Source organism: Gopherus evgoodei, chromosome 3 (genome assembly GCF_007399415.2).
Source record: "Gopherus evgoodei ecotype Sinaloan lineage chromosome 3, rGopEvg1_v1.p, whole genome shotgun sequence".
In the NCBI taxonomy this organism is placed as follows: domain Eukaryota; kingdom Metazoa; phylum Chordata; order Testudines; family Testudinidae; genus Gopherus; species Gopherus evgoodei.
Window position 1 is genome coordinate 201708863 of NC_044324.1, and position 26859 is coordinate 201735721.

Sequence of the window (26859 nt, forward strand, 5' to 3'; positions counted from 1 at the left end):
TTACATGAAAAGGTGTAATTAAGCTTAAGTCAATCAATCTGCATTAATTTAAACCCGGTATAAATTTGGCTCTAGTCTATGTCTCCATTTTAAATCAGAAAATCATTAATCCCATCTTTTTCAAAAACCTTGCACCAGATCTCCATAACAAGATTTTATAAAGTGAAGATTAAGAGATTCTGAATCCATCCTTCACTTATAGTTGCTGAGAAAAACAAAACATGATTTCATATAGTTAAACCAGGAAATGTATACTGTCATGCCCAATATGTAGTATAACTGATGCCTGCCACAAAGCATCACCATACCAGATAACAAAAAACTAGAGAAAAAAATTAAAGAGACACTGTCAAGGTTGTTAGGATTTAAGATTAACCTACCTTGACAGTTGCCCTGTATATTTCAGAACAAGATCCAAAACTGGTTTACTGTTCACTGGAAATGGATGGACATATTCTAAGTCAAACATACTTGTTTACAAAGGAAATAAGTCTTTAGTGCTGTGACAAAGTTTTATTTAAAAATACTGGAATCCTTACGGTAAGTCCAATAAATGATCAACATCAAACTAGGGCAATTGTAAAGGAATAACAACCCTTAGTGTGCCTTTAATTTTTTTCAAAAATACATATAAAACTATTATAAATAAATAGTATCATGCCAGCAGTATGATCACATTCAAGACCTTAGCTTGGAAAGACCCTCCAGTCAACTTCATGAATGTTGGAAACTACGCACACTGCAAAAACTACCAAGTTTTGAAATGTCTTCAGAAAGGGTGCTATCATACAGAAAATCACATGTAGTTGTGCAATAATAAACCTTTATACTCTTACCATATAAAAATATCCAAGAGAAAGTAACTCCCATCTCCCACTTTTCCAAACATATATTGTCAATAAATTCTAGAACAAAAAAGTATCTTTGCAAAAAGTTGTTTTTAAAAAAATTTAAATCATCGTCTTAACCGTTTGAAATGCTGGAAAAGATCTTCATGAAAACACACATGCTAATCCTCTATGATGTACTTACTATTGAACTTAAAGCCAATCTGAAAATCCTTACCCCTTAGAGTCGGGGAAGGGGGAAATAATGAACTTTGACCTCTAGAACTCTCAGTCTGTCATCCACCAGGAGAAAGAGTACACAGATACACCTTGATTAGAGATAAAGAGAGGCTAAGACTTTAATATTAAATAATCCACAACAGAGAAGCAGAACTTGGAGGCTAGTTATTATACACTACCTACAGTAAAAACTAGAGTATCAAGCAATTAAAAAAATGAATCATAATTAATCGTGCAATTAAAAGAATTAAACACGATTAATAGCATTGTTAAACAATAGAAGAATACTATTTATTTAAATATTTTTGGATGTTTTCTACATAGTCAAATATATTGATTTCAATCACAACACAGAACAGTGTACAGTGCTGACATTTATTTTTTACTATAAATATTTGTGCTATAAAAACAAAATAAATAGTATTTTTAATTCACCTAATAGAAATACTGTAATACAATTTCTTTATCATGAAAGTTGAACTTACAAATGTAGAATTCTGTACAAAAAAAAGTGCATTCAAAAATAAAACAATGTAAAACTTTAGAGCCTACAAATCCATTCAGTCCTACTTTTTGTTCACTCGGACAAGCAAGTTTGTTTACATTCCCAGGAGATAATGCTGCCCGCTTCTTGTTTACAATGTCATGTGAAAATGAGAATAGGTGTTCACATGGCACTGAGGTAGCCAGTGCCACAAGATATTTACGTGCCAGAGCTGTTAAAGATTCATATGACCCTTCATGCTTCAACCACTATTCCAAAGGACATGCGGCCAGGCTAATGAGGGGTTCTGCTAGATAACAATCCAAAGCAGTGCACACCAATGCATGTTCATTTTCATCGTATGAGTCAGATGCCACCAACAGAAGGCTGATTTTCTTTTTTTAGTTTGAGTTTGGGTTCTGTAGTTTCTGCATCAGAGTGACGCTCTTTTAAGACTTCTGAAAGCATGCTCCATACCTCATCCCTTTCAGATTTTGGAAGGTACTTCAGATTCTTAAACCTTAGGATCGAGTGCTGTAGCTATCTTTAGAAATCTCACATTGGTACCGTCTTTGCGTTTTGTCAAATCTGCAGTGAAAGTGTTCTTAAAACAAACATGTGCTGAGTCATCATCCGAGACTGCTATTACATGAAATATGTGACAGAATATGGGTAAAACAGAGCAGGACACATACTATTCTCCCCCAAGGAGGTCAATCACAAATTTAATTAAAGCATTATTTTTTTAAGAAGCGTCATCAGCATGGAAGCATGTCCTCTGGAATGGTGGCCTAAGCATAAAGGGGCATACGAATGTTTAGCGTATATGGCATGTAAATACCTTGTAATGCCAGCTACAAAAGTGCCATGCAAACGCCTGTTCTCACTTTCAGGTGACATTGTAAATAAGAAGCCACAGCATTATCTCCCGTAAATGTAAACATTTTTTTCTGTCTTTGTGATTGGTTGAACAAGAAGTAGGACTGAGTGGACTCATAGGCTCTAAAGTTGTACATTGTTTTGTTTTTGAGTGCAGTTACATAACAGCAACAAAAAATCCACATTTGTAAGTTGCACTTTCACAAGAAAGAGACTGCATTATGGTCTTGTATTAGGTGAATTGAAAAATACTATTTCTTTTGTTCATCATTTTTACATTGCAAATATTTATAATAAAAATAATATAAAGTGAGCACTGTACACTTAGTATTCTGTGTTGTAATTGAAATCAATATATTTGAAAATGTAGAAAAATATCCAAAAATATTTAATAAATGTCAATTGATATTCTATTGCATAACAGTGTGATTAAAACTGCAATTAATCGTGATTAATTTTTTTGAGTTATTTGCGTGAGTTAACTGCGATTAATCAACAGCCCTAGTCAAAACCTTTTTCTATTTCTGAGTTTAGTACTTCACCATAAATGGTTTTTCAGATTCCAGCAGAATCTTTTGCATTTCAGAGCATGCCAAATCAGAAATAGTCAGTATCCCAGGATCCAGGCTGTGAAGAGGAACAGTTACAGATTGGGAGTCAGCAGGTGCAATTACATCATTAGGAGATACTGAGGGTCACACAAAATTCATATAGAAATACAGTCTAGACCAGTGATTCTCAACCTGTTTACCATTGTGGGCTGCATATGCAGCTCTCTATGTGTTACTTGGGCCGCATCCACACAATATATATACTACCTGTATGGCCCTGCGAATGTCACGATGGCCGCAGCTGTGTGCTGATTGAGCCAGAAGAGGGCCGCGGGTTGAGAATGCTGGTCTAGATGCTGAAGCAATTACTATGACCCATGCATTCTTCTGGCATATTTTTGCTCACCGGTGGGATCAGTGGAAAAGTGTAAAGTATTAGTGAGGAGATGGGGGGGTTATAGTGCCTTTCATTTAACTGTTTGTATCCAGCTCTGCTCTGGAGCAGAAATGAGGACATAGCACACTTGTCAAAGAGGTCTGATGGCAAATGGCTTCTTTTCTTGAATAAGAGATCTATTGCAGTTGATCTCAGACCCAAACTATGGTCTAAACTCAAAAGTTTGGTTGATGTAGGCATAGAAACAGCTATGTTGATGGAAGAATGCTTCCACCGATGTAGCTAACTTTATTTAGGGAGCTAGTGTTCCTACACTGATGGAAAAAACCCTTCCGTTAGCGTAGGTCGCATCTACACTACAAAGTTAAGCCAGAATACTTACGCTGACATAACTATGCTGGTAAAGTCTCCATAGCGTAGACATATCACTAGTCATATTGTCTTTAAAGTCTGTGCCCACAGTGTTCTCTGTTAATGCACTACCTGTGCTTGCCAAATACAGGCATAAGATACACTTGATGAACTAGGCATCAGTTCCACAGTCATGCCCTCGCAAAGCTGTTGGGCCTGAATACCTTGTTTGTTGATATAACACTTGACTGTCTTCTAGTCAGTTTCTTGGACAATACTGTCTTACCAGTTGTAGAAAAAATTTTATAACCTACCTTGTAGCTCTCAGGTCCAGAACATTAATTTTGATCTTAGGTACATTCCATCAGCCATGAACAGTTAGCTTCTAGAGATGTGGCTCTACCCAAACTAGATGCACTTGTGATGATCACAGTAGATGGGAAAAGAAGACTAAATGTATTGTCTGAGAGTTCACAGCATTGGAGAGTCCTAAGGTTGTTTTGTTGTTGTTATATATATTAAAAATACTCTACTTATGTTTTCTTTGCCTGCATTTTAGCCAGTGGTCTCACTTAGATACAGGGGAAACTTCATCCTGTGAATTACAAGCAGGAACCATGTTCTTTTTGGCTAGTAAATGGTTTGTACAAAAGAACTGGGTCTTTTATCAATAGAAATTACCCATCTCTCCTTAAGGGATGGCAGATTATGGCCTCTCATAAGAAAGTATTAGTATGGCATCTGCTGAAGAAATCACCACTTGACAGTTTTACTTGGCCAGATTGTCAGTATCTCAGCTGTCTTTTCTGGTTAAGGTTATTGAAAAAGTGTGGGAAAAGCAATTCTGAATATCTGGTGGCCTCAGACCTCTTGCACTCTTTTCAATATGGGTGCCATCCAGTGTATGGAACAGATTGCTCCAGTTACAGTGGTAGATGATCTCTTGGTAGTGGATAAAGATTTCATCACCATACTATTATTAAATGCCAGATGGCAACACTTCATGCCAACAATATCAATGCTAATGCCTTTGTGGACCCCAGCAGATTAGAATTGGCTGGAGCTGTTTTTTGGATGGCTCTGTTCTTTTCTATTAGATAGCTGTTCTCTCTCTCTGACGGAGCTCTCATGTGGGGTTCTGCAGGTTTCCATCTTGTCACTCTCCCATCCAATGTGAATTTAGGGAAGTTGGGAGGATTAGTCAGGAGATGGGGGGTTGTGGTGCCTTCAGTATGCTGATGACTCCCACCTTGGTCTCTCTATCACTTCATCCACCCATAGCAGTCATTTGCCTTGCCCATCAGGACATGGAGAAGAGTTAATTAGCTGGTTGAAACACAGTCTGGAGAAATCTGAGAGGATGTTGATAGATTCATACATTTCAAAGAGAGAAGGGACCACTGTGTTCATCTAGTCTGACCTTCTGAATGACACAGGCCATAGAGCTCCCCCAATACAATTCTTAGAACGTATCTTTTAGAAAAACATCTAATCTTGATTTCAAAATTGTCCATGATGAAGGATCCACCATGACCCTTGGTAAATTGTTCCAATGGTTAATTAGTCTCACTGTTAAAAATTTAAGCCCTATTCCATGTCCAAATTCGTAGTTTCAACTTTCAGCCACTGGGTCGTGATATCTCTTTCTCTGCTAGATTGAATAGCCCATTATTAATTATTTGTTCCTCATGTTGGTATTTATAGACTTGGTTGCAATCACCTCTTAACCTTCACTTTGTTAAACTAAAGAGATTGAGTTTCTTGATTCTATCACTGTAAGGCATGTTTCCTAATCCTTTAGTAATTCTCGTGGCTCTTCTCTGAACCCTCTCCAATTTAGCAACACCCTTCTTGAATTCTAGACACCAGAAGCCGGCACAGTATTCCAGCAGCAGTCATACCAGTGCCAAATGGAGAGATAAAATAACCCCTCTACTCCTACTCAATATACCCCTGTTTATGCATTCAAGGAGTACATTAGCCCTATTGGCTACAGCATTGCCCTGGGAACTCATGTTCAGCTGATTATCCACCATGATCCCTAAATCTTTTTCAGAGTCACTGCTTCCCAGGATAGAGTCCCCCATTGTGCAAGTATGGCCTCTTTGTCCCTCCCCCACCCCCCACACATAAGTGGTGATGAAAACAAAATGTAAGAGATGATATCACTTCATCTACTTCAGGGGCTCAAGTAGCATCACAGGGCAAGGTGCAGAATTTAAGAGTCTGGTTGGTGCTACTAGAAGAGCACATAGCAGCCATAGCCAGAAGGTTGTGCCAGTTTTTCCTCAAAACCAAACCTTGCCTCGTTAATTCCAAACTAAACTACTGCAATGTGCCCTACATAGGGCTACATCTTATTTCTATCCAGAAGTTGAAGCTGATACAAAATTTGACCAATTGTTATTGGGTATATCTTTCTAGAAATATTTGACATCAGTGTTTTTAAATTTCCACAGACCACCTATTTAGGTACAACAACAGAAAGGGAAAATTCTGTTTTAAGTGAATATTCATTCTAGGACCCTCCATGTCAGACAGTTTCCAAGGTGAGCATTACCCATCTCAGGGCAGGCCCAATGTTTCCTCTGAGCCTGGATTTAGGAACTCCTCTCAGGAAGAACTCTCCAGAACAATAGCTCCCAAAGCTGAAAAAACACCATATAAAAAAGTATTCAACTCAAACCATTTGCAGCAGATCCTTGACATAAAATTTAGAGATTTCCTGGAGGAACACTCTCTTCCCTTTCAAACTACACCTCTACCCTGATATTACGCGGCCCAATATAACATGAATTCGGTAAAGCAGCGCTCCGGGGGGCAGGGCTGTGCACTCCAGCGGATCAAAGCAAGTTCGATATATCGTGGTTTCACCTATAACACAGTAAGATTTTTTGGCTCTTGAGGACAGCATTATATCGGAGTGGAGGTGTACTTAACAAGTGAACAGCAAGGGGAAAAAAACACCTTGTATGTAATGCAGGGAGGGAGGGTGAGAGTGTCTGACATGGAATGTCCTAGAATGAAAATCCACAGTAAGGTAGAATTTTCCCTCTCAGTGTTCTCTATGTCACACAGTCTTCAAAATGGGATGTAAAAATCAGTAATTCATCCTTAGGAGAAGAGAGAGGATTCAACCTACCCTTGTAGAATTGAAAAGGAACTTAGGTATTGCTGGGAACTCTGTTCGATAACATCCTTCTACCAACACTGCATCAGTAAGAGTGAGGATATTGATTCTATAGTAGAACCTCTGAGTGACGAACACCTCAGGAATGGAGGTTGTTCGTAATTCTGAAATGTTCGTAATTCTAAACAAAATATTTTGGTTGTTCTTTCAGAAGTTTACAACTGAACATTGCTTTTGAAACATTACTATATAGAATAAAATGCAGCTTTTAACCATCTTAATTTAAATTAAGCACAGAAACAGTTTCCTTACTTGGTCTAATCTTTTTAAGTAGTTTACATTTAACACAGTACTGTACCACATTTGGTTTGGTTATGTTTTGGTCTCTGTTGCTGCTAGATTGCATACTTCTGGTTCCAAATGAGGTGTGATTGACTAGTCAGTTTGTAACTCTGGTGTTCGCAACTCTGAAGTTCTATTATATAGTGTTTGAGAAGTGTAGATGAAAGGCCCTGTAGCAGCCTTAGAGATCGCCTCATAAGATGTATGTTATTTCTTCACCCACAAAAATCACTGCTCTTTTCATATAGTGCATTTTAGTCAAAGGAGTTGTATCTGAGGTTTTGAATGCCTCTCCTATATACACCTTTGTTCCTTCGTAGGTTCTGTAAACATCTCTCATGCATTTTACTTTCTTGGTATATTCGGATTCATATAGAAAGACAATAACACCACTCCCTATCATATGAAGAGTGTGGTGACTGTTGGGAGCTGCCTGGGTGCCCCAGGCTGGCAGTACTACCTAGTGATGAATGTCCAGGGTCACTCTGCCTAGCAGATGAAGTCCAGAGTAGCATTTCCAATGGTGATAATCAAAGGCCACTCTGCTTATTGACTATGATCCACAGTAGCATCACCCAATGGTGAGAAACAAGGAGAGCTCTGCATAGCAGGTATAGTCCCAATAGGGGGCCCACCCTACTCCACTGAGTTCCAACACAGGACCTTGCAATGCAGAAGACCATATAGGTGGCCTAGGGTCTGGTACCTTTACTCACGCAGGCAGGTCACTTCCTATCCCTGTACCTCCGTTGGCATCATGGATCAGTCTTGGGATCCTTCCTTCTGGCTTCCTCCCTGGTTTGTCTCCAGAGCCCCCTCCCTCTGGTGACCGAGTTGTCATCCTCAGTTCTTGTGATTGACGGGATTCCAGTGCCTTGGCTAGGAGGCTCGGTCCCAACTGTCTGAAGTATCAGCAGGATGCAGCTGCACCCAACTGCTCTCTTCCTTGGTCAGCCCAGACTGAGCTAAACTGCTCCCTTATGAATGCTCCCACCACTGAAAGCATGCCCAGCAGAGGCAAGGGGGTATGGCTTCATGCATACAGAGCAGCTCCTTAACCCTTGCCTCACTGGTGTGGGGTTAATACACCCCATCACAGTGATGCTGGGGGATGGAAACCCTTTTATTTTGCAGCACGACCGGATTTGTTAGAATGTGTAACTGATGTTTCACTGAAAGCATACCAAGCTCTGAAACCCCTTTGCACCAAGAGATGGAGAATAGGAAAGATACTTTCAGTGAAAAGGTGAAGAGAGCTACCAAACGTGAAGCTGAGAAATGGTATTTGAACTCATAGCACACAGATCAAAAGCATGACAGGAATCTACATATTGCCAGAAGATGCACACCATTTTTCTGCAAAAGCATTTGCTTGAATTAACTAACAAACTTCATGGGCCATAACATGAGACAGGTTATGCTCCATATCTCCTCCTTGGATGACACTGCCTTCAAGCCTTTTAGGAGTTCAAATATGTTCCCACATATGGGGTACATTATCTACACTGATCACCAGTATTTCTAGACCTGATATCAGGTAGCTGTTAAATAATATTAAGAATGAGTTCACTGAGAGATACTAGTACTGTATCTGGACCAAGATCTTTAAATACTGATTTTCTGCCATTCCTAGCTCGAAGTGAAGAAAAAATTTTACTTGGTATTTACCTAAGACCATTATCCCAAGAGCTGAGTCAGATTTTATCTTAGGAGAGGTATGTAATGTTTGGTAAATCAAACGCTATCTTTTTACATCTCTTCTCCAAAATAAAAGCTGTCTTGGACAATAATTTTAACTTGTGTGAAAGCTGTAATTGTTCTTCCCAGTTGTTCACTCAGAGCCATGCTTCTGAAGGTTTTTAAGATATACCTCCCAGGCCTGCGTAACAAATTGAGAACGTAACCAGACATGGATACACATCTCCTTTCCACTTGAAGGGAGGAATGTGGAGCCCTGCAACCTGACCCAAACCTGATGGGACCAGATTACAAATGTTGAATGGGAAAACCACCAGACACTTTCAGGCTTGAGTTAGCTCAGCTCTCCTCCTGCCTATGACATTGGTACAGTGGCAAGCTTTGCTCCTGCTGACAGCTGTCAGCTTGCTGGGCTGTGCAAGATGCAGAATGAGTATGCCACTGAGTTCCAGTGCCTCTGAGTCCCCAGAAGGATGCAGTGGACAGCAACAGCAGGGAACAGCCACTGGCACGTGCAGCCGCCACCGCATTAATCCCACGGGCAGGAGCTGGCAGCACTGACTCAAGTTCGGTGGGAAGGGCTGGGATCAAGTTAGAAAACAACTCAATCCTGTTGGGTCTGGGTCTGCTTAGGACCTAAAAATTAGGCCCAAGCAGACTGCTAGAGGGATTAATAGAATTTGCAAATACCCATGAGTAAGTTACAAACCCAAGAGGACAGTACTTTGTATAGAATATGCTTCTCGGGGTAGCAGAAACTAAAATCTCTGCACGACTCTCCCCAATCATATCATCCATAGATTTTCAGACTTATTTTCATATTTTGAAATTTTGGGATGAGAATGCTGTAATGATGGATTTCAGTATTTCCACCTGGAATATTGATTTCTTTATAAACTTGAGAGCCCTGATATCTAAAGTGGTCTACATGCTATTAGATTCATAGACTTTAAGGCCAGAAAGGACCATCATGATCATATAGTCTGATCTCCTGCACACTGCAGGCCACAGACCCGTACCCACCCACTCCTGCCATAACCTCTGGCTGCATTACTGAAGTCCTCAAATTATGATTTAAGGACTTCAAGCTACAAAGAATCCATCATTTACTCTAGTTTAAACCTGAAACTGACCATGCCCCATGCTGCAGAGGAAGTTGAGAAAACCCCAGGGTATATGTCAATCTGACCTGGGAGGAAATTTTTCCCAACTCCAAGTATGGCGGTCATTTGGACCCTGAGCATGTCAGCAAGACCCAACAGAAAAACCTGGGAAAAAATTCTCATAGTAACTCAGAGCCCTCTCCCATCTAATGTCCCATCTTCAGTTGTTTGAGATATTTGTTACTAGCACAGATGGGCCACACGCCCTTGTAGAGGGTCTCATCAGACATTCCCTTCCATAAATTTACCAAGCTGTCTTGAAGCCAGTTAGGTTTTTAACCCCCCCACTGCTCCCCTAGAAGGCTGTTCCAAGACTTTACTCTTCTGATAGTTAGAAACCTTTGTCTAATTTCAAGCCTAAACTTGTTGGTTACCAGTTTATATCCATTTGTTCTTGTATCATTTCATCTTTGTTCCTATATATGCAGTAAGCAGGAATATCTCATGAGTTAGAGCCCACTCCCCCTCCTGTAGAGCCTTCTTCACACAGAAAGCATACCCAGCTGTCTCCCTGTCCGGAGACATAGTTACATTAAAAATGTTATATTAAATGGTGGCTTGACTGCCTGCTGAATGAAGACCTTATAGGATACTACTTGACCAACCTCATCTCCAGAGAACCGATATGCAATAGTTGTTCATGGAGAGACCAAATTCTCTGGTGTTGATTCCCTTCTATGAGTTCCCCATCATTCCTGCCAATGAGCTGCCATGTTGTCACAGCAACATGAACATCTGCTACACACAGTGCTCAGAAAGAGCTGGAATGGACCCAGACAGTTTGCAGCCCCGAGCAGGCTCCCTAAATTCACACACTTCCTCTTTTACACAGTGGAGCCACAATGCCTCCCTGCACAGAAGCCCCTTATGGCTGCAAAGGAGGAGCCAGATTCACCCCTCAGACAGTGTAATGTACTTTTATGTGCTAGTTTCTTAGAACAACTGTGTCATCTAGGCTTTTACGAAAGGATAAACCCATTTGCTGGTGCAACAGTAGCTTTACCTACTACATGTAACTCAGATATGGTGACATCACTTATCTTTCACTATTTAATGAAAAGTGTCAGAATCAAATGATATACAACACAGGGGAAAAGCAGGAGAGAAAAGCAGAAAGAAGAAGTTGTATTAAAAATATTGTCTATGCTGACAGTTTATAGCACACATAAAAATTGATTTCTTTGTAGTAATATGTAGCATCTTACCCTTCAGGTCATTTCTTTTTAATAGTGTGATAGGCCTTTTGGTTCATATAACAGTTTCAGAAAAGCAAAAGCAGTAGACTGATGTTCTCACTACCAAACTGTTTGACCTGTACAGACTAAATTAACTGACCAAAGATACTTTGCAGTACATATTCTAAAGATAACCTCTATTAAGTATTGAAAACCAAAACATACTTATTCCAACCCAATATTTCTATATCTCTGACAAGGTCTGAGTAGTATTCTGGAGGTGGGAGTGCATGCAGCTCTTGTGAATTCTTTAAAGCAGCTTCCTGTTTAAAAGAATATTAGAACATCTCATTATAAATGGCACACAATTTCAGTATTTTTGCATCCGTTCAGTCATACAATTTTAAAATTCATTCAAAAATATTAAGTTTAAGTAAAATTAACTGTACATTACATTTGCTTTTGGTTTTGGCCTCCAGATGAAGCAGACAAAGAAGCAGTTTGGTAAAGTGCTTCAGATGATGATGATCAAACCATTTTTTTTAACAGATGTTGACACTGTAGTCTTCACATGTAAATATCAGGTGTGTTTTTTTTAAAAGTTAGTACATTTGAAGTCAGGCATCTTGATTGAAAGAACACTTCACTTAAAAGTAAAAGGTTCTGTTAAGCGCACAGCTGCCTCCTGGGCTCCAAAGCAAAGGCAAATCCTTACTTCTCTATGAAATCCTCCCTGTCTTCTTTACAACTTAGTACATAAGGCTTTATATTGCAATCCAAACCTATTCCATTTCCTGATTTTAATACCATGTAGTCCTTGGGGATGAAGCTGAGGAAAAGCTTGTCAAGTGCTTACCCCCAATGTCCTAGTAAGCGATCTCCCCTGACAATGAAGTCTAGGGCCATAGAAAAATCAGGCCATATGTTCCATATTGTGTTCATGCACAGTGATACTCATTTCCTAGAAACATGTTTAAAATAATGTTAAATTATTTTAAAGAACAATAAAATTGGAGGTATATTTCCAATCTAAAACCACTGATTGGAGGTGTTCATTGACTCTCCTTTCAGGAACACTGGTAATCCCACTCACAAAGTATGAAAGTAGTCCGGGGCTGAAATGAGAATCCACGAAAGAGAGGTGACGGGGAAAGAAGTGGGATTAGTGCAGATGTGAAAACATAACTGAGGCCTTTATCATGAATGGGAATTGGCTATAGGACAGGCAGAAAAAGCCCAGTTCAAAGGAAGACCAAGGCAATCAAGTTTTAGAATAGATTTGTACAGAAAGCAGCACCTGTCAGGAAAGTTATGAATGCACCAGGTGAAGTTTCTGTAAAAGAAACTGTTCATCTTCTCAATTGTTTGTTGCATGCCTATATATTGTACCCAAACTCTCTTCAGTTCAGAGTGAAACAACAAAGTTTTATTAAAGGCACCAGGCAATCCAAAGCCATATCACTAGTTAACTTTAACAGACCTCAGTTAGAAAGACAGAAAGGATCCACTCAAATGAAGACTACTAAATGGTGAATTGGGGGAAATGAAAGAACAAATGCCCCTACTCCTATCAAATGGAAAAAATACTCCTACTGTAAATGTGCAATGAGTCCCAGGTTTTGTTTTTTTGGCAGAGAGATACTATGCCAATTTGGAATAGATGTCTTAGTCATATGGTGGGGATTTTCAAGCCATTAATTAGACATTCAATAATGCAATTGTGCATGAAAAGCTGTGAGCAAAGACTTCAGTCAACAATGCCATATTTTCTCAGGAAAACTGCCCATTAGTTAGGAGATTGTCTAATAACTCTTTCACTCTGAATCTAAGTTGGTTAATAAATGTCTTCAAAATACTATCAGACTTCCCTAAAAGCCTTACAGGTAGTGTTTATTAGCACACCCCAGTGTACTCCATAGGAACCTAAAATGAAAGTGTGCAGCAAGATTCCTGGATTTAGCAGCAGTTTGTATCTATTTCTATTTTATATGTCTCTTTGTAATAAGAGCTAGAAACTTCAAAATTAAAACAAATACTGGAGCACAATTTTGCAAAAAGGAGTGGAGAATCACGTAACAAACAAGGTCCTCCTTATTAGTTTCCAGACAGAACATTAACTAGTAGATTATATTTAAAGTAAATATAGATTCTGTATAAAATTCATTATTAGCTGTAATAAATGAAATGTTAGCATCATGAAGAAAAATTCTGGGATGCTCAAGGACATATTTTCCATTAAAAATAGTAGTTTACTAATAAAATAACAGAAATACAACATTGACATCAAAGAGATTTTTCCCAAAGAAGTTTAAAATAAAACCAGTGGAAGCCTTTAAAGAACAGGGTTCCACATAATAAATTCTGGTTAGTATTTCCACATATTTTGTTGCAATATTCTCAATTTAAGTTATTACTTTGGATGAAGGAAGAGTCTGCTGAGCCAGTCTACAGAATATTCATGAAACAGATTTGTTAGCATTTTGCTCTGTTTCACAGAAGCGCAACAGATCTTTTATAGAGTAGAAAGAAATGGGCTACAGTTGCCCTCTTGTCCAGTGAGGTAAAGACTGAGAGAGTACAATTAAGTAATACAGCAATGTGCAAACACAGTGCTCAAACTGTCAACTGCTCTTCAGAATTTCTTTGTGAACAATTTTTCCCAATTACCACAACACTTGTTTTCTCACACAACACACTCACAGTCCTCCCTCATCATCGCCTTGGCTAAAAACTCTGCTATGTCTTGGATAAGCAATAAATGCCACTGAACACATTGCTTTGGAAATTAGAGTTACTTTACTTTGATGAAAATGGAGCAGATTCGTATAGCCAATCCTCAGATGCACAAAGACGACCCCAAAAGTATTTTAGAATACTTGATTCAAGAAATCAAATCTTTACAGGATATCTTTTAACCTCAATTTTTCAAGCACTGGTCTCTCCATCTTAATTTCATGTTACGTGAATTAATCCAGCATAAATGAAAGAAAACCTAAACATGGGCTGAAAAATATTCTATTCTGCCTATTTTATATACAAATACTTCCCATGTGATCGGTGTATGTTAAAACAAACTTATTGAATTTGTAACTATGTCTATCTCAATAACAACAGCATTAAACAATCCATGACATCAGATTTTATTGTCCCTTTGTTTTCTGTTGTCTCCAGTAGTTATTTTCTCCATCAAAACTGTGTATGACACAAAACTGAACCTTTCTAAATAAGCTAGAGGCCTGTTAGATTTCCTTTTTGAATAATAAATGTTTTACTTGCAGACATAGTACAGTATCTATTTCTTGGCATTAATTTATCTGATCTGCTAATTCCAGCATATTAATGCCTGGTGAGGGGCAGATACTTTTATTCAGAATTGTGAAATGACTTTTGCATATTGTTCCAATTTGGGTAATATGGTGGCAGAATCTTCAGCATTTACTCTAATCAACTATATCTGCTTTATGTACAGACTATCCAGTAAAATCTGTTTACCATTGTTTCAGAAAAGTCAGATGAACCATTTGTTTGACATTCTGCTATATTTCTTCTCAATCTTCTTCTGACAAAGACGAATAACTACTGTCCACTTACCTTCCAGTGTATACAAAGAGTTCAGTCAATTGTCTATTGACTACATGGTGTTCTTTATTACCAAACTTAACAAGTTTGCAGAGTATTTGTTTTCATTCGAGAGATACAGACAACCCAATAAAAGCAGCAAAGAGTCCTGTGGCACCTTATAGACTAACAGACGTTTTGGAGCATGAGCTTTCGTGGGTGAATACCCACTTCGTCAGATGCATGTAGTGGAAATTTCCAGGAGCAGGTATATATATGCAGGCAAGCTAGAGATAATGAGGTTAGTTCAATCAGGGAGGATGAGGCCCTGTTCTAGCAGTTGAGGTGTGAAAACCAAGGGAGGAGAAACAGGTTTTGTAGTTGGCAAGCCATTCAGTCTTTGTTTAATCCTGAGCTGATGGTGTCAAATTTGCAGATGAACTGAAGCTCAGTGGTCGGTAGGTTTTCGGTATAGAGTGGTGTTAATGTGACCATCACTTATTTGCACTGTGGTGTCCAGGAAGTGGACCTCCCGGGTAGATTGGTCCAGGCTGAGGTTGATGGTGGTGTAGAAGCTGTTGAAATCGTGATGGAATTTTTCCAGAGTCTCCTTCCCATGGGTCCAGATGATGAAGATGTCATCAATGTAGCATAGGTAGAGAAGGGGCGTGAGTGGACGAGAGCCGAGGAAGCGTTGTTCCAGGTCGGCCATAAAAATATTGCATATTGTGGGGCCATGTGGGTGCCCATAGTGGTGCCACAGTGCAAATAAGTGATGGTCACATTAACACCACCCTATACTGAAAACCTACCAACTGCTATGCCTACCTCCAGCTTCCATCCCGGGCACATCACACGATCCATTGTCTACAGCCAAGCACTGAGGTACAATCGCATCTGCTCTAACCCCTCAGACAGAGACCAACACCTACAAAATCTCCACCAAGGATTCTCAAAACTACAATACCCGCACGAGGAAATAAGGAAACAGATCAACAGAGCCAGACGTGTACCTAGAAGCCTCCTACTGCAAGACAAACCCAAGAAAGAAACCAACAGGACTCCACTGGCCATCACATACAGTCCCCAGCTAAAACCCCTCCAATGCATCATCAGGGATCTACAACCCATCCTGGACAATGATCCCACACTTTCACAGGCCTTGGGTGGCAGGCCAGTCCTCGCCCACAGGCAACCTGCCAACCTGAAACATATTCTCACCAGTAACTGCACACTGGACCATAGTAACTCTAGCTCAGGAACCAATTCATGCAACAAACCTCGATGCCAACTCTGCCCACATATCTACACCAGCGACGCCATCACAGGACCTAACCAGATCAGCCATACCATCACCGGTTCATTCACCTGCATGTCCACCAATGTAATATATGCCAGCAATGCCCCTCTGCTATGTACATCAGCCAAACTGGACAGTCGCTACGGAAAAGGATAAATGGACACTAATCAGATATTAGGAATGGCAATATACAAAAACCTGTAAGAGAACACTTCAACCTTCCTGGCCACACTATAGCAGACCTTAAGGTGGCCATCCTGCAGCAAAAAAAATTCAGGACCAGACTTCAAAGAGAAACTGCTGAGCTTCAGTTCATCTGCAAATTTGACACCATCAGCTCAGGATTAAACAAAGACTGTGAATGGCTTGCCAACTACAAAACCAGTTTCTCCTCCCTTGGTTTTCACACCTCAACTGCTAGAACAGGGCCTCATCCTCCCTGATTGAACTAACCTCATTATCTCTAGCTTGCCTGCATATATATACCTGCCCCTGGAAATTTCCACTACATGCATCTGACGAAGTGGGTATTCACCCACGAAAGCTCATGCTCCAAAATGTCTGTTAGTCTATAAGGTGTCACAGGATTCTTTGCTGCTTTTACAGATCCAGACTAACACAGCTACCCCTCTGATACCAGACAACCCAATGTACACTCTAGAGTTTAATTTTGCATTTATCAAACAATTCTGATTATATGTGCGCTAAGGCTCTGTGCGCACTACAATTGTTACCTATGTTTAAGTAATATGCATAAATGCAAGAGTGTCCTGCCTGTTATAAATCTATTTTGGCCAAATAGGTTTATAACCATGATAAGGAATTGTGTTCTAGCCATGGCAAAGAACAAAACTTTCTCTTCACTAGACTTATTTCCTTAATTTTCCATCCTTGCTACCACTAGTGCAGCATCACTGGTGGAAGTACTGGTGTAAACAAGGTGCCAGCAGTCACCAGCATCTTTAAACCTCCATGTCATCTGATCAGCCACAACACTGTTGTTAAATTGCTTGACCCACATCTAAGGTAGTATTTCTGCTGCTGTTACCATCAGTCGATTAGTAGCATGAGGCTTTGTCTACACTAAAAAGAGTTTGCCAGTGCAAGTTATGCCGACATACAGCCACCCCGTAATTAAACCGCTGTTGCATGTCCAATCTATGCTTCTTGTGTTGGGGGAGTGCATCCACAATAGCAGCTCTTGCACTCACAGAGAGAGCAGTGCACTGTGGGTAGCTATCCCACTGTGCAACTCACTGCAGGGTGCTTTGAGAAGGGTTTGCAATGCCTCACAGGAGCAGGTACAGGGTCTCAATCCCATCATTCCATAGGCATCCTACTACATTACCAGCTGCTTTTCATCTGCCCTGGTAACCTGCAACCTGGCTATCTGTCAGAAAGCATGGGTCCTGCACTGCTCTTCAGTATTGTGCTATGCGTTATAAACACAAGGCTATAAGAGCATCCCAATGCGGGGACTATTTGGCTGGGGGGATGCCTTGAAGGAGCATATTAATACTGAGCCACAGAAATGTGTGTTGCTGTAGTATGCTGAGCCTGGCATTGTTTGTTTGCACCGTGCTATGAACCTTGCAATGACTGCTCTGTATGCCTGAAAAGTAACACATTTTAAATCACTTTTAAAGTAGCACTCGGTAATATGACCAAACTGACATTGCTAAACACTAACACAAAACACCCACAGAAGTGTGGGGGGAAGACAGAAGTGTGTGTGTGACAGGGAGTGAGTGCGTGTGTGTGTAGGGCAGAGGTCCTCAAAGTGTGGAGCACAGAGGAACATTGAGACACACAGCCAGGCCTGGGCTAGTCCCCCCGGCAGGGTAGGGAAGGAAGCGCCATCCAGTCCCTCTCCGCTCCCAGCTCTGCACCAGCCGCAGCCCTGGCTCCCGGGCCTGTCACTAGCTCCAGCCCCAAGTGTGGCCCTGCCCTCAGCCACAGCCCCACTCCTGGCCCAGACTCGCCCCAGCTGCAACCCCTGTATTTCTGTCCATGTGTCCTCCTTCTCCTCCCCCACCTCCACCCCGGGAGCTGCAGCCCCACTCCTAGCCCCGGCCGGGAGCACGGACAGGAGTAAAGGGAGGAATGACGCTGAAAAGTTGGGGGATCCCTGGTGTATAGGAAGTGTGTGTGTTGGGGGGACAGTGAGTGGTTCAGCATGCTGCCTCTAAGTTCAGACAGCAGCCAGAAGCAATCAATCCTGAGGCAGAAGTTGGTGCACAGACAGCTGGTATCCCCTGGTCTCCCACCCCAGCTCAGCAGAGATTGGTATACCAGCGAGGAGAAGGGGACACCCTGACATCAGCCCCCGCCTCCCTCCTCAACCCTGCACAGCACAGCAGTCTCTCTATTCCCACTCCCGAGCAGCAGCCCGCCCTGCCTGTCTGTCACTGCTATCCTAATGCTGGGGAGAGCTGGATTCTGCGTTAATGTTCTGATACTGTGATTCCCATCCAAGTTCTCCCACCACAGCCTCCTCTCCCCACAGACCAAGGAGATCCACCCGCTCCCCTGTAGTCCAGGCAGGAGTGTGTTTGCTGTGGGAGCTCATCTGGGCAGTAGTTTTGTGACCTCTCCATGCTGAGGAATTTCAAAAGTTCCTGAGGCTTTGAAAGGGGAGGGATACATGCCTGTGTAGCTGGATGTAGGGCAGCAGAGTTCAAAACAGTGAGCAGAGCAGTCATGGTGGGCATTGTGTGATATCTCCCAGAGGCCAGTTATGACAACCTAACAAATGAAGTGTCCACATTGACGCCTTGTTGATCTAACTTTGCTGCAAAAAGCTCTACGCCTCTCAACAAGGTGGTTTTATTTTGTTGGCAAAGTAAGAGAGTCTTGCCAGCGGGACACATATTGTAGTGTGTACACCTCCACTGTTCTGTCAACAAAAGCTGCCTTTTGCAGACAAAACTGTGTAGTGTAGACAAGGCCTTAGTAGTAGCAACAATAGGAAGATTCGGGGGGGGGGGGGGGGGGAATAGTGTAGCATAGACAGCTGCCAACTCTTCCAAAAGGTGTATCTACACTGTAAAAAACCCCATAACACAGTCAGTCAGTAGACTTGTTTAAAATTTAGTTAAGCGTGGTTCAGTCCTACCTCAGATAGGACAGACTATATTTTGAATTGTATACTCAAATCACACTACACAGAACACATGTATGATGGGGTTTTTAAGTTGCTTATTTATAAATGTAGAAAAACCCCTGTGAAGATGATATCAAGAGAATGATCCCTTTACATGGTTATAAGATGAGTATCATCCACACAAACCAAAACCTGAGGTAAAAACACAATCAGGGAAGTACCTTCTATATGATGCTTAATATAACAGGGCCACTTGCTGGAGTGCTGGGTTATTACTTCTGGAACACTCCAAGTAGTCCAATGAATAAGAACTAATGTCAAATATCATAATTACTAAATAAATAGCAACTAGCTGTCTATAGTCCTAAAATTGCAATATTCTAATAAGGTTCATTTTAAACTTTAAAAAGCTAACAAATTCATTCATAGCTTTCTTTAAAAAGGCAAGTAATGAGAAAGTGAAAATTAAGACCACCTGAATGTCTCCTTGGGATATATTACTCACCAGAATAGTTTTAAGCTCCACCATAAAACTGACCAGATCAGAACAGTGTTGCAATCTCTGGGGAGAAAACGTTGTCAATTAATTTCCTCCATCCAGTATGTTTCAGTAACAATTTTAGTTTCATTATCCATTTTCTGATATTGTAATCAATTAAAGATAACGTAAAATGGGGGGAAATGTAACAGATTTAAACTATATTTCAGTTAAAAAATAGAACAAACCGATTTCAATGTATGAAATTTTGCTGAATAAGTTATGTACTTTTTTTCATATAATTTAACTGAAGCTGACAGCCAATGAGAACAAGTAGTCTTCAGACTTGTCTACACTGGCAATTAACAGCGCTGCAACTTTCTCATTCAGGGGTGTGAAAAAAAAACCCTCTGAGCACAGCAAGTTGCAGCGCTGTAAAGTGCCAGTGTAAACAGTGCCCCAGCACTGGGAGCTGCCCTCCCAGCGCTGGGAGCTACGCCCCTCGTTGAAGTGGTTTTTTAAAGAGCGCTGGGAGAGCTGTGTTGCGACCACACAAGGCACATTAAAGCGCTGCCATGGCAGCACGTTAGTGTTGCCACTGTAGACTAGCCCTTCGTGATTCAGACTCCATTTAAAAATCTTCCCTCGGTGACTAAAATTAAATTTAAACCCCACCCTCCCACACTTGGGTGTGTCAGTGCATTTCTAGTTTTCAAGTCCCCAATTTCATTCTTTAGGTGATAAGTCACACTCTGCTCTTAAAGAGCAGGCTGTAATAGGTAGCTATGTTAGCTAGCTGACGCTATGGCTATATTAGCACATTTTCTGGCAAAACTTTTGTCTGCAACAGGTGTGAAAAAACCCACCCTTTGACAAAAAAGTTTCACTGTCAAAAACGCTGTTGTGGACAGCACTATGTCAGTGGGAGAGCATCTTCCACCAATAGAGCTAATGCTTCTTGTCGAGGTTGGTTTAATTATGCTGGCAGGAGAGCTCTCTCCCGTGCGCACAAAGCAGGTACACGGGAGACCTTACAGTGGTGCAGCCGCAGCGGTACAGCTATACCACTGTAAGGTCCGTAGTTCAGACATTTACCAGAACTGAATGGGCAATACCATCTTGGAAATAAAAGTAGCCATCACAATTTTGTAGCCAGCATGGCCCCCACAGAGTTTCTGTGGACTGCCCGCTATTCTTCCAGATAGGGCCCATAAGGGTAAGTTCAGACTCCACAAGCAACTATATAACCAAATTAACACCCTCCTGTTAGTGACAGATCTTCTAAACTCTCTTTTTATATTAAGTACAATTAGTAATGAAGAGCATGAGAAAAAACAAGAGGAAAAAGACAACAGCATAATTGTTTTCAGTTGTGGGCTTTTTAAAAATAGTATAAAGCACTTGTTCATTTTAATAGTCTTCAAAGACTGGTTTGCAGGAAAATTAAAAAGTTATTTACAAGACTTCACTTATCGCTCCTCAGGGTAAGTTATAATTCCCCAAGCACTGCAAAACAATACATCTTTACTGTACAGTTAATGGATTTTTTTTTAAATACTTTTAGGATGGTGAGGATGAGTAAACGCTTTTTAAATTTAATATTCATATTTTTTCAAGCTCACAATGATTTTATAAGAATAATATACCTGTTTCACAATCTGGTGATACCCATCCAATACCTTCTTTAGACGCCAGCTACAATGTATCCTAGAAATACAGTTTTCATAGTTTTAACTTGATTCAAGTGATCTTTAAACAAGGAAACAGCATATGAAACAAAAGTCCATGTTACAATTTACAAAGTTCTCTCTTGCCCACCTCCCAGAAAAACAAGAAAAAAAAATATTTTCCAACTTTGAATTTTTTATACTAAGATGAGTCACTTATATTTTTAAATGTCACTTTCTCTAGCCAAAGTTCTTTAAAAATTAATAAGTAGACATTTACCTATAAGCTAGTCTCTATTCTAGGTTGAAAACAACAACATAATTCTTACAAGTTAATATGTCTCCGTAACAGATACTAAAATTAACAACAACAAAAAACACAAAACCTGAAAATGTCAGAGTTAACTGCCACACAGTTTAGTGGGGATATTGAAGATGATGACAAAAGTATATATATAAAAAATAAACATTAATAGCTCACAAGAGCTAATTAGTTATTGCATTGTAATCGCATGAACGTTAAATTATTTTCCTGTTTTACTAATCTTCAGGGAAGAATATTAACTGCAATATTGATCAGAGCAACATGGTTGAAAAGACTTTTCATCTTACATTGTATGCTCTTTGTGTCTATTGCTTGGATATATTTGTATAACTCCTAAAACAAAGGGCATGCAACCTATTTGGGCTTCTGGACACTACAATAATATGAATATTAAATCGTCACCATTCTTAAACACCCTTTTTTTCAGGTACTTACAACTCAATGAAAACAGTATTATTTGGATAGAAATTTTACATAGCTATCAGACAATGAGCGAAAGAAGCCTGAGGCCAGCTACTCTGTGACACTAGTATTCATATGCACACATACTCATACATCCCCACGGTAAGTCAGAAGAAATATAAGTGTATTTATCATGAAATATTACCTCACCTTGCATTTTTAAGCTGAAAATCTGATGGTAACAGTATCCTTATATGGAAGTCTCTATCCTAGAAAATAAGTGTTTAATTAAAATGCAAGTTTGCAGATGTATCAAATAGAGAAAATACAGAAACAACTCAAAGGGAAGCTGCTATGAGAAAAATGGAGGAATAAACTTTTTATATGGAATTTTTTCTGCATCAGAGACTGCATTATTCCGAACATTGTTTCTTTTATCATATAGTACAGCATGTTATCTTTTAGATGAACAAAATTAATAGAGGAAGAAAATCTCTAGGTAAGAGATCTCTGAAACTTTCTCAGTTCACCAGAGTGAAGACTTTAATTGCAGTGAAGACCTACTCTAAAACACCTGTGGTTGGCTGAGGTTAGCTGACTCAGGATCCTGGAGCTCACGCTGCAAAACTGCAGTATAGATACAGAATCATAGAATAATAGGGTTGGAATTGATCTCAGGAGGTCATCTAGTCTAATCCCCTGCTCAAAACAGGAACAAACACCAACTAAATCATCTCAGCCAGGCGTTAGAAACTCTAAGGAAAGAGATTCCACCCCACCTCCACCCCCAGGTAACCCATTCCGGTGCTTCATCACCCTCCTAGTGAAATAGTGTTTCCTAACATCCAACCTAGACCTCCCGCACTGTAACTTTAGACCATTGCGTCTTGTTCTGTCATCTACCACCACTGAAAACAGCCTAGCTCCATCCTCTTTGGAAACCCCCTTCAGGTAGTTGAAGGCTGCTATCAAATCCCCGCTCATTCTTCTCTTCTGCAGACTAAATAACCCCAGTTCCCTCAGCCTCTCAACATAAATAATGTGCTCCAGCGCCCTCATTTTCATTGCCCTCTGCTAGACTCTCTCCAATTTGTCCACATTCTTTCTGTAGTAGGGGGACCAAAACTGGACACAATACTCCAGGTGTGGCTCACCAGTGCCAAATAGAGGGGAATAATCACTTCCCTCAATCTGCTGGCAATGCTTCTACTAATATAGCCCAATATGTCGTTAGCCTTCTTGGCAACAAGGGCACACTGCTGACTCATATCCAGTTTCTCATCCACTGGAATTCCCAGGTCCTTTTCTGCAGAACTGCTGCTTAGCCATTCGGTCCCCAGCCTGTAGTGATGCATGGGATTCTTCCTTCCTAAGTGCAGGACTCTCTGCACTTGTCCTTGTTGAACCTTATGAGACTTCTTTTGGCCCAATCCTCCAATTTGTCTAGATCACTCTGAACCCTATCCCTACCCTGCAGCGTATGTACCTTTCCCCGCAGCTTAGCGTCATCTGCAAACTTGCTGAGGATGCAATTAATCCCATCATCCAGATCATTAATAAAGATGTTGAACAAAACAGGTACACTAAAATAAATGCAAGCTCTTACAAAATTCTTACAGGATACCTTATTTTTGTTTTTAAAAGCAACCTACAACTCTTAAGTTAATTCTACAATTAGTTACACACCAAAGACTCCAAACAGTAAAAAATGAAAGGCATCTAGCATGCAAGCTATTTTAAAATTTTAGCTTTTATTTTTGTTTTAGATCCCCCCCTAGTTATGAACTAACAGCTGATGCACTCAGAGACATCCCAGCTAACACACAGCTTCAAGGGAAAATGGAACCGGTTTGTAGGGAATCGTGTGTGTGTACAAGAGTATATGTAAGTGTGTGTGTAAATACACAGTTTTGCAAGCTGTAGAAGCCCAGCCTATACAGACTTACACTGTCAGATTTAGTTTTATGCATCTAAGTAGTCACTTCAGTGCGATTGAGGTTAAACACACAACACTGTCTTTGAAATATCAGGATTTATTTTACCTTAAACATAAAAAAAAAATCTACTTTATAAATAATAATATGCATTTGAAAGAAAGCAACTACCTAGAAAATTTGCATAGTAATGACATCACTGAAGATCTGGAACAAAGCCAAGATTAAAACAAAACAAAAAAACCCACATACGGCCATGCTGAATTTCTCCTTTCCCTTTGCTACTGTAGAATTCACTGCAAAACACTAATGTAAGCTCATGTTTTATAAAAGGATAATTACAGGCCATCTTAAAATCTTAGTTTGTCATTAAGACTTAAATCCAATCTACAAAGTCACACTGGTTGGAATAAAGGGTTGTATCAGACCTACAGTTAAACCAGTGCAGTCTCTATGGTAGATAAGCAATTAGAGAAGCTTGTTTAAGACACCAGCAGATCAGCCATAACATCAGCAAAAATATAAATAATGTTTGGGGAAAAAACATGCCCACATTGTTTTTTTAAATTATATACACAAATTTTGCTCCAAGGAATAGACATCCCAAAGACACTGTCTTATAGTGGCAAGGAGTCCTGTGGCACCTTATAGACTAACAGATGTATTGGAGTATGAGCTTTCGTGGGTGAATACCCACTTCGTCAGATGCATGTAGTGGAAATTTCCAGAGGCAGGTATATATATGCAAGCAAGAATCAGGCTGGAGAAAAGGATGGTGTGGCTGATCTGGTTAGGTCCTGTTGCAAACCTCAATGCCAAGTCTGCCCACATATCTACATCAGCAACACCATTACAGGACCTAACCAGATCAGCCACACCATCACCGGTTCATTCACCTGCACGTCCACCAATGTAATATATGCCATCATAGGCCAACAATGCCCCTCTGCTATGTACATCGGCCAAACTGGACAGTTCCTACATAAAAGGATAAATGGATACAAATCAGGTATTAGGAATGGCAATATACAAAAAGCTGTAGGAGAGCACTTCAACCTCCCTGGCCACACTATAGCAGACCTTAAGGCAGCCATCCTGCAGCAAAAACACTTCAGGACCAGACTTCAAAGAGAAACTGCTGAGCTTCAGTTCATCTGCAAATTTGACATCATCAGCTCAGGATTAAACAAAGACTGTGAATGGCTAGCCAACTACAAAAGCAGTTTCTCCTCCCTTGAGTTCACACCTCATCTGCTAGAAAAGGGCTTCATCCACCCTGACTGAACTAACCTCATTATCTCCAGCCTGATTCTTGCCTGCATATATACATATATATACACACACCTGCCTCTGGAAATTTCCACTACATGCATCCCATGAAGTGGGCAGTCATGCACGAAAACTCACACTTCAATACGTCTGTTAGTCTATAAGGTGTCACAGGACCCTTTGCTGCTTTTACAGATCCAGTCTAACACAGCTACTCCCCTGATACTTGCCTTATAGTGGTTTCAAAATATAGAGAAACAAAAAAATTTACCTCATTACCTTAACTTTCATCATATATTACAACTCTGAATTTTATTACTCTTAAATGTCCTCCTCCCCCCCTCAAGAAAGAAGCAAATGTAATTCTGACCTTTTCAAAGGTCAAATAACTATGATACACTGTTTCATTAAGTACAGAAAGGTAGCAAGAAGTAACTAACTTTAAAAGGGACATGGTCAATTTGGAAGTCACGTTACTGGCTAAAGATTTCATCGATTCCAGAAATATAACCCCCTACTTAGGCTATTCAGATGGAAAAGATATTGGGGGCGGTGGGAGAGGAGGTGGGAGGAAGAGCAGGGACCCAGTGTTCCTTTTCTTTGTGCATTTACAGTATGTTGTATGTAGACAGTGTCACATGTCAGTGTTTACTCATGTCAGGTAAGAGACCTGCAGAGGAAGAATTTCTAATCACGTCGATCGTAGGGCACTGACCCCGCCCGCTCACTGGGGGGGGGACTCCCTCACAACCCCCCCCCCGCCCCCGCCCCCTCCCCCTCACTAGAAGGGACGACACTCTCTTCGGGCGGTGCTGCCGGTACCTGCACGGTGACGAACCCCTCGTAGACGCTCCCCTCGCGGTTCTGAGGCAGGAGCAGCGGGCACTGGCGCAGAAGCGCCCCGGGACCCGCCATCTCCCGCCCCGCGCGCGGGCTGGCGGCGCAGGCTCCTCTTCGAATCGAATCCCACGCGCCGCAGCAAAACCCGCCTCTGCACGGGTTACGCGCATGCGCCCTGCCTCTGCCGCGGGGAGCTGGCGGGCTCTGGCTTGGCAAAGTGGCGCTTGAGGAAAGTAGGGGCGGGGGCGGGAGACGTGGCCGTGGCCGTGTTCGGGGGCGGGCGATCGATTTGCCGCTGTCGCGCAGAGCCGAGCCCTGATGCAAGGCAGAGGGAAGTGCCGCCCACCGTGTTGCGCTTTAGGCCGGACCCTCCCCCCCGCGGGTAAGACCCAGGCAAGGAGTTCAGAGCTCGTGCGTGTCCCGCGCTCCCTCCGGCGGAGCCAATATCCTCAGATCCCTCCCTTGGGCCTTCAGTGCGCCTCGGCTGGAGTGGGCTCCGGGGAGCTGAGCAGGGCTGCTGAGAGGGGGAGCCCTGGCCAGGCCGCGAAACTCAGCCATTGCCCCAGGTTAGTCCGCGATTCCGCAGCAGTGCATGGCCGGGGGCGCACGCTGCCTGCAGTGAGAGCCAGGGCTGTCCGCCCCTCAGTAGAGCGTAGCAAACTAGCAGTGCATTCCCGTCTCCCCCCCTGCAGTCCAGCTCTGCAGTCTGGGCTAGACAGGCTCTTGCTAAGCCCTCACTACCTCTT

The 26859-nt window shown here is 41.3% G+C and overlaps 1 protein-coding gene across 1 annotated transcript in view; it reads right to left on the minus strand.

Annotated features, from left to right (window-relative positions):
• Positions 1–26287, minus strand: part of FANCL (FA complementation group L) — a 78236-nt gene extending 51949 nt beyond the window's left edge. The window contains exons 1-5 of the mRNA XM_030557831.1: positions 26096–26287; positions 22281–22339; positions 21323–21383; positions 19704–19760; positions 11463–11560 (exon numbers count right to left, since the gene is read on the minus strand). Coding sequence (XP_030413691.1) covers positions 11463–11560; positions 19704–19760; positions 21323–21383; positions 22281–22339; positions 26096–26188 — 368 coding nt within the window. The 5' untranslated portion in view covers positions 26189–26287. The remainder of the gene's footprint in view (positions 1–11462; positions 11561–19703; positions 19761–21322; positions 21384–22280; positions 22340–26095) is intronic.
• Between the last annotated feature and the right edge of the window lie 572 nt (positions 26288–26859).